The sequence below is a fragment of the Malurus melanocephalus genome, unplaced genomic scaffold (assembly GCF_030028575.1).
Source record: "Malurus melanocephalus ecotype Western Australia unplaced genomic scaffold, MMel_1.1 scaffold_175, whole genome shotgun sequence".
Classification (NCBI taxonomy): domain Eukaryota; kingdom Metazoa; phylum Chordata; class Aves; order Passeriformes; family Maluridae; genus Malurus; species Malurus melanocephalus.
In genome coordinates, this window is record NW_026623407.1 from 525133 (window position 1) to 541356 (window position 16224).

The following is a 16224-nucleotide window of genomic DNA, read 5'->3' on the forward strand; positions in this document are numbered from 1 at the left end:
CTTGCCGTCCGCCGCAGCGGGGCTCCGCAGCCGCCCTGCCCGCCCTCGGCGCCCCCGCCCGGGCTCGGCGCAGGGCAGCGGGGCCGCTCCCGCCCCGTCGGGCCGCGCAGGGCGGAGCTGTTCCTGGTGCTGAAGCGGTGCCGCAAGCCCGGCGCCCCTGCCCGCCGCCACCGCCGCGCCCGGGAAGGCCTTCGGGGAGCGGCTCACGGGGCTCCCGCCCGGAGCTGCCGGAAAATCCCTCGTTTGCCGGCGGCATTGCCAGAGGTGGCCCTGCCGGGGGGGAACGGGGGTCTGCCTGCTGCCGGTGGGCACGGCTGGCTCCTGCCCGCSAAGTTTGGGGGCTCTGCTCTCCTCCCTTTTGCTGCTCTTGCCCACCTCACGTGTGACAAATAATAAAAATAATCGTGTTGACATTTAGAGGAACGAAATTAAATATAGAGGGAGTAGGAGGTGACTTAGCAGCTCCGAACGTGTCAGGTGCAGGCAGCTGAGGTGTGTGCCTGTTTTTAAAACGTTTCTCCCTGGCAGGGTCATCTCTGCCCCCTCTCCCCAGACACACAGGCATGCTCACACACACACACACASTCAGAGCCCAGCCCAGGAGAGGGCTTGGCAGCAGTTCTGGCCACGCTATTGTGCCTGCCTAAGTGCTGCTGGCGAAGAAAATAAGGGAGGGGAAGGAGAAGCGCTGAGTGAGGGAGGTGTTGGAGATCCTCTCCTCCATCAGGAGAGGTCTGCTAATACACAGCTTCCAGAAAAGATACAGCAGCTTGGGGGAGGAAAACAGTGAGTGGAGCCTCTCCACTGAAGCATTTTGGATGTAGAGACCTCTTCAGAGGATGAGGGTGAGCTGTGGCATCTATATAATTTTGATAATAGTGGAGTTGTTCTCTTAAATAAGGGCAGCTGAGTAAATACACATAAAATACTGCAACCCATTTCAGAGGACTAACACCTGGGATTAGCTGATCTGCACTGTGAATCATGTCAGCATCAGAGCTGGCTTGAATTGGATTTTCCCTGCCCCAGCAGAAGATATCAGCCCCAAAAGAAACCAGGTGGTAGAGAAAAAAAACAAACCCGTGGTTTCAAATTTTCAAAGAGCCTTCTAAGAAACCATTGCAATTCTTCCTCACCCCAGGATAAATAAACCAAGAGGTGAGCCATGTATGTTGAAGCCTGTCAGTTCCTGCTGGGAGCTCAGACCACTTCATTTTTTGACCTGTGTTGGAAACAACCAGAACTGGGCTTGATAGCATCATCTGCCAGAATAGGACCCTGTAGCTTACAGGTGATGGTGTTTTCACAAATAAGTTGCAATAAAATAAATTGCAAAATGACCCCACCTTTTCTGTTTAACATTTTTCTTGTAATGATAAAACGTACTACTGAAATATTTGAAAGTTTTGGAAAGGTAAGTAGCTTACATATAGATGATACCATAAAAATGTAATCCAGTGTAAACATATATGTTAAGATTTGTGCTTAGCTCTGCAACTTATTTGTTGGTAACTCCAAAATTACAGCAGCGTTTTCCTAATGTCCAACAGCAGTTGAAATGAAAAGAAAAAATAATCACAAGCATTCATCATTGATCAACTTTGTGATTTCACATGCCATTAGTTGTCATTTCTTATTACTCTGTTTCAATTCCTTGCAGATTAGAAACAAAAACGATAGAGGAAAATCGCCCCCCTGGATCTTAGCCTTGGCCTTTTTCAAGCGAGGAGAAGAAGAGCTGTCAGGCTTTTTGCACGTCAGGCGGCCACTCGGCTGTTTGACAGCTTCTGGGTTTCAACCCCGTTGGGATCGAGGCAGCTCAAGCAACCACGAGCGATGAGTCCYGTCGTCTGCTGCCACTGCTCCAGCACCATGGCAGACAGGCTGTGATATGACAAGAGGATCCATCTTAGGGAGGCAGCGTTGGGATCAATAATTGGCTTCCTGGGAACCTACAGCTGGTGGAGAGGATGTAAAAAGAGGCGCGCATGTGCCAGGATATTGCCACAGCCTTGCCGAGCTGGTGGATCCGCTTGGAGGAGGGTTTTGCCACTGGTCTTGGGTTTTTTYCCGGTTTGGTAATGTTGGCTTTAGGGGAGATTTCTGCTGACTCACCCGCCCCTGGACACCTTTTGCGGAGCGTGGCCGACCAGTGAAGAGATCCGACGGCGCCTTACCCCCGCTGCGGGTCCCGTCCGGTGGCCCCCGGCACCATCTTGTGCCCGAGCCCATCCCGCGGGGCAGCTGCGGCCCCCCGCCCCGGGGAGTCCCCCGCAGCGACCCCCGTACCCGGGGCGGGGGCAAGCGTGCCCCAAGCTTCCAGCGCGGCCGGCGCCCGGCAAGATTTTACCCTGTCTGCCGCCGGGGCCCCGGTGCCGCCCCCCGCCAGCCCTGCCGCCCCGCTCGCCCGCCCCAGGCCGCGCAGGATGGGGGCGGCGCTGGTGCGGCGCGGGGGCTGCCTGCTGCTCTGGCTGGCCCTGCTGCTGGGCTGCTGGGCCGAGCTGGGCAGCGGGCTGGAGTTCCCGGGCGCCGAGGGCCAGTGGACCCGCTTCCCCAAGTGGAATGCCTGCTGCGAGAGCGAGATGAGCTTCAACATGAAGACRCGCAGCTCCAGCGGGCTGGTGCTCTACTTTGACGACGAGGGCTTCTGCGACTTCCTGGAGCTCATCCTCACCCAGGGCGGGCGGTTGCAGCTCAGCTTCTCCATCTTCTGCGCCGAGCCCGCCACCCTGCTCTCGGACACGGCGGTCAACGACAACCTCTGGCACGCCGTGGTCATCCGCCGCCACTTCAAGAACACGACGCTGATCATCGACCGAACCGAGGCCAAGTGGGTGGAGGTGAAGTCCAAACGGCGGGACATGACCGTGTTYAGCGGGCTCTTCCTGGGGGGGCTCCCGCCGGAGCTGCGGTCAGCCACGCTAAAGCTGACGCTGTCCTCCGTCAAGGACCGGGAGCCCTTCAAGGGCTGGATAACGGACGTGCGGGTCAACTACACGCAGGCGTCGCCRCTGGAGAGCCAGGAGGTGCGGCTGGACGACGAGCAGAGCCGCCTGTGCGCCAGGGACGACGTCTGCCTCAACGGGGGCGTGTGCTCGGTGCTCAACGACCAGGCCGTCTGCGACTGCTCCCAAACGGGCTTCCGAGGGAAGGACTGCAGCGAAGGTAAGGGGCCATTCCAGCTCGCCCCATCGCCCCCAGCCCCGGCGCTCCGCGGAGGGGGCGGGTCGGAGGCCAGGCCTGCATGAAGTTTCATCTGTATGAGTGGATCTTCCTCCCTTGCCCTCCCTTCCCACYGTGTCCTCGGCCCCCGTCTTCCCCACCTTCTCCTCCCTGTCTTCCACGTGTCTCTGTGGCCAACCATGGTGCCATCACTCTTGTGTTCTCTGCGAGGCTGGGTGAGAGGAGGAAGAGGATGTTGTGTGAGCATCTTCCGGAGACGGGGCGGGGTTTGGGGTRGTGCTGGGRGAAGGAGAGATGGGTGCTGGGTACCGGTGGCAGGGGGTGGCTGGCATCAYGCTGGGCGGGAGCTGAGGGAGGGGATGTGCATGTTTATCACGAGCAGCTGGTGGGAATTAATTTGGGGAGCAGGGAAAGCGATGCTGGGAATGATTTAACTGGATTAAGTGCAAAGATGACCTGGGTCTGGTTTAGCAGGGTAGAGGAGACCCAGAGTCCACTTTGTATCCGATATTTGCCTCTGCTGTGTCATTGAAACAGAATCAGTGATTTATTTGTGAATTCCTTAAATTGTTGCCGGGGAGGAAGTGGATTAAACAGGGGATTATTTGTTTTACATGAATGTGAATGGTACTGCTTTGCAACTTATTTAGCCATGCCAGTTAGACAGGGAGAACACAAAAGGGCAAGGTGCAAGTACACACCCCAAGACCACAAAATGACTGAATRGTTTTACCAAGGAAGAGGGAATTTAGGAAAACAGCGATTTCCTTAATCTCACCTGCAAATAAATCACTGGGTAAAATATGATTCGAGTTCAGTGCCCATTGTTTTTGGCAAATGGAAAGAATGTGAACGTTTACTTTGCAGATGCATGCAGGGCTCTCGTTTTTATTATTTGGTTAGCAAATGTACCATTGCTTGCAGCTCCTTAGGTACAGRAATTACAGATGTTGTGTACCTAGAGCAGGTTGTAAAGGTGTATAGGTGAAATAGGAGCAAATATATCCAGGGAAAATATAATTACCATGCCAAAATTGGAGAGCAAAGACCTAAGCTTAAAATGTAAAAGGTAAATATAAATAAGATGCTAYCGAGGCCAAATTAAGATCTTCACTGAGTGGCTGCATGACATTTATGGCTGAATAATTTGCCTTTAGCATTTCTATCAGATTTCACTCATTATAAGGAAGAAAACATCATTTGTGACTGTGCTTTATTATGTAACACCTTCTGTCCTTAGTGTCAATACTCAAAATGCTACAGTTGTTCTGCATCCTGTTTATCAGCTGTTTATCTCTCATCTGCCATTTGTGAAAAATTCAAACCCTCTTAACACTTTAAAATAATTTTTAATGTGGACAAATGATAGTTTCAGAAAATTAGTCATTTGTACTTTCAGTTGCACCCATTTCCAAAACTAAAATGAAGTATATTTTATATTAGGTAAATCATCTCAATGGATTTAGTATTTGGGTGTCAATTTTTAATATACGATACTGCATGATAGTTAGGTGTATTATGGGCAATATTGAGTTGTCTTAGCACCTCTGAGTTAGGCCCTATTTTAAAATAAAAAGAAAATTATGAGGTGTAGCAGCTTTGTTAAAGCAATGATGGTATTTTAAATACTATTATACATTTATATGCCTTTTACACTAAAATATAGTTTATTTATTTGAAGTTATTTTGAACATATAATACTTACATGAAAAGGTCCACATGATAACATGTAATATCAGTCAGTTAAATTCTTACCTTTACATAATAATGGGTTCAGTAACTAAAGAACATCTTTAGATTGAATTTCAGTGAAATACATACCTATGTTTATAGATCTTGAAGACTGTATGGAACTTTTAAGAARGTGACACTCAAAATAATGTTTAGAACCCCCCCAAATTAAGGTGAAATGCTGACTTAATTTAAATGCTAGTGGCTTTACAAGTGACATCGGTGGGATCAAAATTCTCATATGTCCCTTGACTACTGAAAAACCTTACAAAATAATAGCAAGAATTAATCAATTTGGCATAAAGCGTTCAGATTCTGATTTCATTTGAAACAGGAGGCAACATTTCCCCTGACAGCAACATCCATGGAGCTACACTGCAGTTTGTACCTGTTCATTGAGGAAAGGTAGCAATTGACATTTCCATCAGTCAGGTTCCAATGAAGGGGTTACTCATATGTGCTAGCAAAGATACTGGACTGTTATAAATTATTTAGTATTCTTAGGAATAGAAAAGGCAGAAGGACAAGAGAAGCCTTTATATCTGCCAAGAAAAGAGCCCTGGCTTCTGCTGTTGAGTTTTTTGTAGCCAACGCAGACATTATCTGGTTGAACTTTGATCTTTTGTTCCCAGAATGTGTAAATTTCCCACAAACCTTGGAAAGACATTGCCATTGCTAGAGGATCATCTCAKGCTGCAATTATCTGAAGGGGTTTTTTGACTAATTTTTCACTCTTACCCTTGTTCTGCCTTTTGTTTTAAAATGGTTTTATTTGGGAGAAAACCCCAACCTTCCATTTTTCTGAAATTGTAGCCACGTGTCCTGGTTGATACCTTTTCTTCAAAGGTGAAACATGGTCATTAAATTCTTTTTTCCTTTGATTTTTTTTTTTTATAGATACATTTTTTTTTGTCTTGAATGTGTTGTTCTATATCTCTGCAGTCTGGTAAAACAGAGTCCCACAGGAGTGGAGGAATCCATATCAACAGCAGCAAAGAAAACCTTTTCAAATTTTTCTKCTCTGACTTGCATGTCTGGGAATTTAGAAATAATAGATTTTAAATCAAGGTTTCAAGTCTTGAGATGCCATTTTTAATACAAGTTCAGTTATTTTCAGGAGAAAATCTGGTGGGGTTTTTTTTTCCCAGATTTTCATCTTTGAAAAGCCTATTAATTATTCCTGAAGTAATATTTTTTTTTCTTGTAAGAATGAAGTTCAACCAAACTTTGGCTTGAGTTTTCTGTTTTGTTTTGTTTGTTTTTTGGTTTTTTTTTTAAACCCATAGTAATATAAATTATTTCCAGAGGGCTTAACTGGTTTTATACCTGTCTAAATCAGGAGTAGCTTCATTTATGTTTTCTGACCTACACCACTGTAAGAACAGTGCAAGCTGGGAAAGAACCATTCAGTCATGCCCATTGTTCCAATAGGATCTAAAATCTCTTCAATGGGAGCTTTTGGTATAAATCACAAAAAAAGGGACTGGAATTTTGCTTAAGTGTTAAGGAAAAATATGGTCCCTTGCAGTTCTCTGGTTGATAAGTTCATGAGTAAAAACTGTACAAGAGCCTTCTAAAAGAGAAAATAAAATCTCTGCTTTGTACTGAAGAAGGYAAGGATATGTTATTTCACAACATAATAATGACTCAGTAGAAGGAAAAAATACACAAAATTATAATGAATTTTATTAGGAGTAAGACTAGCATTGAAATAAATCCTGATTGCCATATCAATTTTCTGATAAGTTTTTGAATACATTGCAATCTTCTATTCAATAAAAATTACAATATTTCCTGGAATTGCTCAGATTGGTGTGGCTTGATTCTATGAGAGGGAGAGATTTTTATTAAAAAGACTGACTTAAAGTCAAATTTTTAGTGAATTAAAYCAAGGTCCTAGGAGGTAAGGAGAATGCATGATTCCAAACAGTGAACCTCCATATTCTTCTTGTAACTTTGCTCCTTAAGTTATAATTTCGAAACAACAACAACAAAAAAAAAAACTCTTTTGGTATTTAATGACTGAAACAGCGACCTTCAGACTTTAGGAAAAAAAAAAAAAAGGTATGATTTTTCCTTTCACCCTCATTTATATAGAACTAACCTTGTCCAGTGTCCTCTTTGAGAAAATAGGCAGGCAGCCCTGAAAGGGGTAGTAAAATACACATGATGCATTGAGCTGGGGGAAGTTTCTCACTGATGTTGGCTGCTTGTCACTCCTTCTGCTTTTCTATATCTACAACTGCTTGGAAAAGTTGCAGACACAATTTCTCTTTTCAAGATATAACTTCCCTACTTACCTTGATATTAGCATTTACAGAGATGTGAATTCAAATTATTCCTGTTTATAACATTGTATTTTAACTGTTCTACTGARTTTCTGGTTTGTGAGAAAAGTGAGAACTGTTCAGGCAGCTGTTCACTGTAAGAGATACTCTTCCTTGTCAGATATTCAGAAGTTGATGCCAGCTATGATTTGAACTGTGAAAGTGATTTTTGAGGGAGTGAGTTCCAGATGTCTCATCCTAGCCAGCATTTAGATTTGTTTGTTTGGGTTCTGAATAGATTACATCAGTCTTTGTTGTATTTCCTTATGCATGGTAACCTTTTAAAAAGTCATCCAGTATTTATATCTCTTTGAAATTTTTGATATTTTAATCCATTTTATGCTCTTTGTGCCCTGAATGAACCATTTGATCTCCTTCTGGCATTCATTATCTATGGCAAGGAGCATGTTTGAGTGAGGTGCTGTGGAACTCCTTGCCTCTAGCCAATCTTCACAGAGTAGTCAGCAAAGTCTTTATCCTTCTTGAATCCTACCTAAATATACTTTGGACTGGTAGAAACTTGCCTTTTTGACTTACAAACTCTTTTTTCAGAATCTTTATCTACATAATCTGTATTTTTTCTGCTTGCTTAATTTCTTGTCAGTGGCCAGTGGGKTGATGGTGGTTTAGAAGGAAGACTAGAAATGCACCAGAGATTGTTCTGAGGTTCTGTTGTATTTACAAATTATGTCATTAACTTAAGAGTAAATGTTCCATTTTATTTAACGGTGGTTAAATTTTAGGTGGTGACTTTGTTGTCAGAGTGGAATGTTGAGAGCAGGTAGTTAAGGAATCAAAAGTCTTTCAGAATTGTGTTTAATCTGTACCCATCACATTTAGTCATATGAAAACACAATCCTTGGGTCAGTTTAAAGCAAAATTTTGCATCATTTTCCGACTGAAATGTGATWTATTATTTTGTTTGCCAGGATTCAGCATTATAGGATATTGATTTCAATGTCTGCCTCATGTAAAATCACAGGAATTTGAATACAGTGTCACTGGTAATTAGTAGTTGGCAGTGTGTTTTATATTATCTTCTGAGGAGGTTTCTTGTTGAGGATTGCTAATCCTTTCAAAATGCTGATCTTGAAATACTTCCAAAGGRCCACTTACACTTACTGCCTACATCTTGGTACTGCAGGTAAATAATATTTTAAATAATGAAGTTGTTGTTTCCCTTTGTGCTTAGCTGAGGTGTCTGGGCCTTGTTAATTTTAAGTCCATATTGTGAATTATAGACAGCTAATAAGATACAAGAATTTAGATGTACCATAGGATCTTGTGTCAGATTAGTCATACTCATTCACAATTTCAAAATATATGTATTAAAATTGTCTATGTTTTAATATAATTGCACTTCAAGGTTTGCAGGCATTTTGCTCCAAATGTTCATGATCTTTTGTCTCAGCTGAAGGCTGGCTCCCTGGGAGTCTTTTAACAGTACATGCCAGCCAAGGATTTGTGGGATTTTATTCCATCATCATTACTGACCTGATGGATAGGAATGGAGAAACGGGCTGGCAATTAAACCCAGTTCCTGATAGAAACAGCTTTATGTGGAGGCTGGCATTAACATATGCAGCTTGGAGGGTTCGTGCTTCTTTTAATAAACATTTTAAAATCGGTTGGTGATTTAAAAAAAAAAGCTTCATCCGTCTCTCTTGGTGAATTTAATATGAAGTTTTATCTTCCAGAAATCTTGGTGTTCCTTTCAGAAAACAGGAAACCATTCCAGTTCCTGGAAAAATGCTCTGTCCAGTTTGTTGTGYTGTAGTTGGAAATTGAGTACCTTCAAAACATGTGATTTTACATAATACTGAAAGTTATTCTGAGGTCTTGCCTGCTTTTGTGTACACAAGGAGTAAATTGTAAAGACCAATTATACTTCTTTCAGGGAATGATTGGGTAGACCATAACAGACATACCTTTAATTGTATTGTTACARCTAGAATTGACTCACAAAGTCAGGCTGGATAATACTTTGATTCCTTTATTTAGTTCTACACTGAGCTGGGATCATAATTTAATCTTTTACAAAAGATGTGCATTTTCTGGAATGGCTCTTTCTCCCTGGGTGCTTTGGTGATGGTATCTGAGTGTATCACAAACCTGGATTATATTATTGTGAATGCAGAACTCGATTTCTCAGCTCAGGTGCTCTTCTGCCAAAAGTAGATGTGTGTGGTGAGTCCATGCAAACGTGTAGCCACTCTCCTGGATTTGGGGTAGAATCAGCAGGATCAATGAGTGCTCCAATGCACAAAACACTTGCAGTAACTGAATAATAATGAAGGATAAATAAAAAATAATAAAGCAGGATAATGAAGGAGGAAAACCTACATGGTTTTGATATGACATTGCATTCTCAGTGACCCAGCCAGCTCACACCTCCTCTCCACTTTGTTTCCTCCATATGTAAAGTTGATCTACTCCATACAGGAGTTTTTGGTGGGATCTTTTTCCTGGTCATCAGGGACTTGCAGCATCAGCATTTCCATTAGGGGTCTAGTAGGAAAAGTCGTTACTTCAAGCTCCCTTTACTGTCGTGCAACCCCTTTACCCTACAGAACTGGTGATTGTTAGCTGGCTTTGAAGTTGCAGGCGTTCCCACTGCCTATCCACAGCTGAGTGTTCAGAATAATGTGGTTTTTCTTGCTCTTTTTGTCTGCCASTGTCTGCCATTGCTCTGACTATGCACTGGCAGTGATGTCACTTGTCACCTGCCAGCCACTTCTCCTCTGACAGTTCAGCTCTTCTCACAACAGTTCTCATCCTTTGCCACGTTGYACCTGTATAAAAGTCATCTTTATTGCTGTAAAAGGATCTAGGATTTAATGTCTGAGGACAGKGAAGAACTCTTGTTCCTAGTCAATGATAACATGATTTTTTGGTTTCATTCCCTTCCATTTTCAATGAAAGAACTGGGGCTAAAAGTGAGAGGTAGCCTTGTTTCAGCTTGTCAAGAAATGTCTGTAAGAACAGGATCCTATGATGAGATTTTAGTTCTRTGGAGTGGATGATGAACCTAGAATTACTTAGCTATGTCCCAATATGCAGCAGATTTGGCACATTTTAGATATCTGAAAAAAAAAATCTTCTGTTTTCATTTTCCACTGGAGTCAATTTGAAGTCCCATTGACTCAAGTCTAGAATTAGGGCAAACCTAATAACCTGCTGATTCTGAACTTATTATTCAAGTAGGAATATGAAAACAGAGAGAACTAGGGCAAATTAAATAACCTGCTGATTCTGCCTGGAGTATTCATCTGGGGAATGTCTATAGAGAAAATACTTTTCACAAATTCTGATATTTATTACCATGATCATCATCACTATAATTATTCATTAATTTAATATGTGCCTTATGAACCATGCTGGAAGAGTGAAGTTATATGACTAATTTTGTCTTACATTTAAGACTGTAATTTGAGAAACCAGGTTTTCCCAAACAAATGGACTGGACTCACATTTGCATTTGCTGCCACTACAAGCTGTGAAATGGTGAATTTTCCTGTGGAAGGTGTTGCATCCCAGCAATACCACACAGGTGTGCAAGGCACAGATTCCTTTCAGACTGTGCCACATTGCACAGGGTCTTGAAATGAGAACGTTTGACTTTTTTGATKATTTTGTCCAGAGAAAGGGCTTTGTGTTGCTTAAAGGCAGAGAAACCTACAGTGCTGTCTTTTTGTAATTAATGAATGTGTRGAACCATTAAGGAGGTCACTGAYGTTACACTRTGCATGGAGGTGTGTGACACAGTTYCAGARTTTCTGAGTTACATCWTMATTTCCTSTACAGAATRACCTTCATATTGRTATTCTTTTTCTTTCRTGCTTTTTTAGCTTTAACATAAGACGTTTAAAAATGACACTTTTGTCAAAGGAGGTATTTCCATTAAGAAWAGATTYCTTGAGAAAGATTGCATGGAAGTAATATAAATTATGTGTACTTTCTGTTGAAGAATTGTATAGAAAATCACAGAATTAGTGAGTAGAYGTGAAGATCTGTATCTCAATACTGTCATTTTCTTTAGAAGCTTATCTGGGTTCTTCTTTGTTTCCAAAGGTGGCAATAGGAATCTTCACACACATATCAGCATTTGTACAATGGGTGCCTAGGGCGCAGCCACAATGAATAGCTTTAGAATGAATTACAGTCTTGTGATGTAAAGATTATACTCCTGGTTAATAAAAATGGGAAAATAGGGCCCTAATTTTAGAAAAAAAAAAGTGCTCTTCAGCCTTTAAAGATGTTATCTTTCCTCATTCTGAATCATGCAGGTGTGATAAAAGCAATGATAAAAAAGTTTGGGTTTCACTGGTTGTTGCACAGGCACATTTTGCATCTGTAAAACTATTTGTATATTTGATATTTGTGAAATCAGACTCTTAACCTGGAAGGTCCAGGGACAGGAGTGAGAGAGGCAGGTGAGACACTGCATCTCCTTCCCAGACTGCATGCACTGCTGTGTTTAAAAACAATGATGATGCTCCACATGACATCCTCTCTTCAGGTAACAGTGGAATTTCTACAGGAAGCTTCCAGGAATGTTGTTTCTGACAGAGACATGACTAGTTCTGTGCATGTTGGATTTGCTTTTTTTTTTTGTTTTTTCATTTTTTGTCATCAGAGGAAAGATAGGTGAAAATTAAATTTGTAAACCTATAGCTGTAAGTCACTCAGTCCTTAAGACTGTTGTGGGGTGATATATGAAAGATTTGAAAATAGATTTTTTAATCAATGCCTTCCTGCTACATCCTCCTTAGATAAATCTTACTCAGTTTCTCAGGASCTGATTCCTTGTGAAGTTTTTTCGTTCTGTGATACTGCAGAAAAGTAATTTCTGTAACATTATCACATTGCAAACAGCATGGGAAGAGTTTTTTTTAGAACCTCTAGTTTTTCAGAGAKAAATTGCGGACTGTCGTTCAACATTAACAAAAGATTTGTCTAGTTTAGTTTAACATTTACTGAAGAATACTGAATATACATTTCAGGTTCTTACATAAAACATTCATGACTTAAGTGTTCTGAGGAAAACATCAGCATTTCCCACTAGTTCACCAGAAGAAAATATATTCAAATCACATTTTCTTTGTTGGCCCAAACCTCCACTACTTTTCTGTGAACAATGTGTCTGTTGTGRCAGTTTCCAGGAATTTCTTTGGGGCTTTTTTTGTGAATGTTCTTGGTCCAAAGTACTTGRAGGAGCAGCTAGGATTGAGGTTAGCCTTGAACTTTTTCTTTTTTTACTCTGGAATCACAGGAAGTTGTGCAGTAACAATAAGCAGTAGAGCACAGGTTTTATTTTTGTTTTCCAYATGACAAATTTTGAAACTCAACATGTAAACAAATAATGCATTAGGTTGGAAGTTCTGAGAAAAACATTTTCACACTGTTTCTAGTTTTTATAACAAAATTCCATGACAGCAAAAGAATTCAAGTGATAGAAGCTTTGACCTGCTATCCTTGCAAATCCACCAGCAATCACATTCATGCTGGCATCCAGAGGTTTTACCTATTCTCTTAGCATTGGCTGGATCCCATTCTCCTTTTTTAAGCATCATTTGGGTCTTTAAATAAGCAAAGTCTTTCTGGAACGTTATAAATACCCACATCATTCAAGTTTGCTGTTCAGTCACATATTACCCATTGTGATACCGTGAGTCATGCTGGTGGATTTTGTAAATCTTAAACCATGAAAGCATCCACAGTGATGCCAGGGAATAAAATTTCCTTCCAATTTCTCTCCTATTAAAAAAGAAAAAAAAAAGAAAAAGAAAAAAGAAGAATACAAACAGAAATATCCATTGCAGTCTGAGGTAATGGCACTACAGGAATGCATTGAGTAGTTGCTTTCATCTTTTTCTTCCTGGGGTTGAAGCATGGAATTTGTCTCTCCATGTTTTTCACATTTGCATTAAAAAATAACAATAAGCAGTTAGCGATCCTGTACAATAATTTGTTCTCCTTTCTTGTCTATGTCAATCMGGATCAATGTCTCTCAAAACTGATRAATTAAGCCATTGGAAAATAAGAGTAAAGCGAAAATCAGGTCTTCTGGTTAGTGAAAAGAAAATCTTTTCACTGTATAATATTAAAACACCCCAAAATGTCAAGAAATAACCAGGTTTAATCTTGCCCACTGCAATGTGATGCTACTTTATAATCTTTATAGAAGTTAGAACTTCTTACAGAAGTTCCTATAGAAGTATTCTTTCACCTTCAGATGTACAGAAACATCTTGCCAGCACAAAAGTCACTGGTGGAAAGCTTTGCCTGTCTCCCGTCCCTGTAGGTAGAAACTTTTTTTTTTTTTTTTTAATAGGAGGGAAGTTGGAAGGACATTTTATTCCCTTGCATCACTGTGGATGCTTTAATGGTTTAAGATTTACAATTAAATTAAAAAATTACTTTTTCCACCCTTCAGTTTCTCTCTGTTGTAGAGGCATGGTAGGAACTTGGAATGCCTTTTTCCCTTACAAAATTATGAATCAATGGCAAAAAAACAATTCATCTTTTAACCCCACTCTGATCCCCATTGATCAGATGGCCTATCCTGTATTAAAATGCTTGCTCTTTGATGATAGACTGTCAAGTATTTTTGTCATCTCCATGTTTAAATTAGTCTTTGCACTCCTTTGGTTACTCTTAGACACCCATTTAGTGCACAGGCTTTTAAAGCTCAGCTCAGTAGGGTGAGTCTGCATCTTCTYCCATCAGCCTAAAAATCCTCAGTGTCCCTCTAACATGTATAAACACGCTGCACTCAAAATTTATTCTCTGAGACTATTATTGAATAAAGCACTTTGGAAGCTATGACCTGTCAGGACAAAATATACTGTCCACTTTTAATTTCATCTCTTTCTGGGTATCCATTATGAAATTGTCTTTAATTACATGATCATACACCACTTCATCCTTGAGCTTTCTGACTCATTCAATGCATAGTCAGGATAATAAGTTCTTCAATATTTTGTTCTTTCCTTGCTGTTCATTTTGTGGCCCTGAGCCTTATTTATTGTCTGTATTCAAATAATTTCTCTGGGGAGAAATCAGTAATGTTTCGTGGGCTTTTCTAAGGTTTTCATACCGCACCTGAGCTGCTGTGCAAATATTAAAAATTGCACAATACCCATGTAAGATGTCAGATTATCTCATTCATAGGGGAGAAGTGAGGCAACAACATCAAAATAACGAAATATCACTGAGCTCTTAGAGGTATRCTCTTGGATTTGATGTACCTCTACCACAATAGATACAGGATCACTAACTGCTTTTTGTTATTTTTAATGCAAATGTAAATAAAATGGAGAGACAAATTCCATGCTTCAACACCAGGAAGAAAAAATGAAAGCCACCGCACACTGAAGGCAGCTTTGCTTCTGAATTCCTGTAGTGCCATTGCCTCAGACTGCAATGGATGTTTCTCTTTGTATTCTTCTTTTTTCTTTTTATTTTTCTTTTAATAGGAGAGAAATTGGAGGGAAGTTTTATTCCCTGGCATCACTGTGGATGCTTTCATGGTTTAAGATTTACAAAATTCACCAGCATGACTCACAGTATCACAATGGGTAATATGTGACTGAACAGCAAACTTGAATGATGGAGGTGTTTTTAATGGGCAAGAAAAAATTTACTTATTTAAAGACCCAAATGATGGTTTTCACTTCAGGTAAAAACATTGCCTGTCTGAAGTTTTTCTGAGCACTTCCCAAATAACACCACATGCTCTGAGCATCCAATAACACTTCAAAATACACCCAGGGTGTGTTCTGGGATATCCAGACATGCCAATATTGGAAACAACATTAGGAATGACCACCCAGAAAAAGCCTGTCTGTAAAAACCTGACCGAAATCATGTGGGGTATTTGGGAGAGAAGGGAATAGAATGCATTCCTTCATTCAGCTCTCTGAGGTGCACCCCACTCATTTTCAGTGAGGACAGATGCCCTCCCTGCTCGTTGGCACAGCAGCTTCCTGTGGTACTCAGTCATTACTTCTGGCTAAGAATAGTCCTCCTCTGTGCACAGAGCAAGTGAGGGAAGCTCTGGAGAGAATTGCATTAAACTGTGTAATTAAGGGCTCTATCTTACCCTATATGAATAAAGTAGATGGATCTCAGTTACGTAAGAAGCCTTATGTCTCAGAGCTGCTATTTCTGACTTTGCATCCTAAAGAACATTCTTTTAACATAGTAAAATAGGCAATGTGTACAATTTTTTTTTCAAAGTTTTTAAGACTCTCCTCCCACGTAGACATCCCAGCCCCAGCCATTGTGTTTTCTGCACTTGAATGAAGAAGCTGCCTTTCTGCAGGGCCAACTACAGCAGGGAATTTGCTCCAAAACTCGATAGCTGGACCTCCACAGGTTGTGGAGTTTTCAGTGGATAGAGAAGACCTGCTGAGGCTGAGGTCGAAGGTCTTTCAGGGGTTTCCCTGGTAACATTTCACTGGTAAAACTTCACTGAGAATCCAAGACATCTGCCCCAAAGCGAACACATTTTTTGGGAAAATTTGCGACTTGAACAAATCCTGGTGGGTTTTCAAGGGGTTGGCAAAAAAGACTTAAATCCCAAAGTCAGGTTATTCCTGCCCAAGYGGTTTTTATATTTCTGCTTCAAAATAAGACTGAAGTCAAAAGGAATCAGAATGGAAATGAAACTTACTCAGAGTTCCCTTGGGGATATACTACTGCTAACATAAATGTCAGCTTTTCAGTTGAGATGAGTTTTTTTGTGACTAAATGAAACACATTTTTTTAAGACTGAAAAAAGGAAGACTTCGTTACTATACTGGGTCACTCTATTTTCATTAATTACTGTAATCAGCGTTCCTCTGTAGAGASTGTGTCTTGAAAAAAAAAGATTAAAAAACCCATATAAAAGCCTTACACAAAATGGTTTAAGTGCATTTCAAAATAATTTTTTCCCAAGGAAATGACCCTTTAATAATAAAATATATACATTGTATTT

At 41.1% G+C, this 16224-nt stretch overlaps 1 protein-coding gene across 11 annotated transcripts in view; it reads left to right on the top strand.

Annotated features, from left to right (window-relative positions):
- Positions 1 to 16224, top strand: part of LOC130577361 (neurexin-1-beta) — a 647097-nt gene that overhangs the window by 2141 nt on the left and 628732 nt on the right. For all 11 annotated transcript variants that reach the window (XM_057372640.1, XM_057372642.1, XM_057372645.1 and 8 more), the window contains exon 2: positions 1661 to 3165. In XM_057372640.1, coding sequence (XP_057228623.1) covers positions 2427 to 3165 — 739 coding nt within the window. In that variant the 5' untranslated portion in view covers positions 1661 to 2426. The remainder of the gene's footprint in view (positions 1 to 1660; positions 3166 to 16224) is intronic.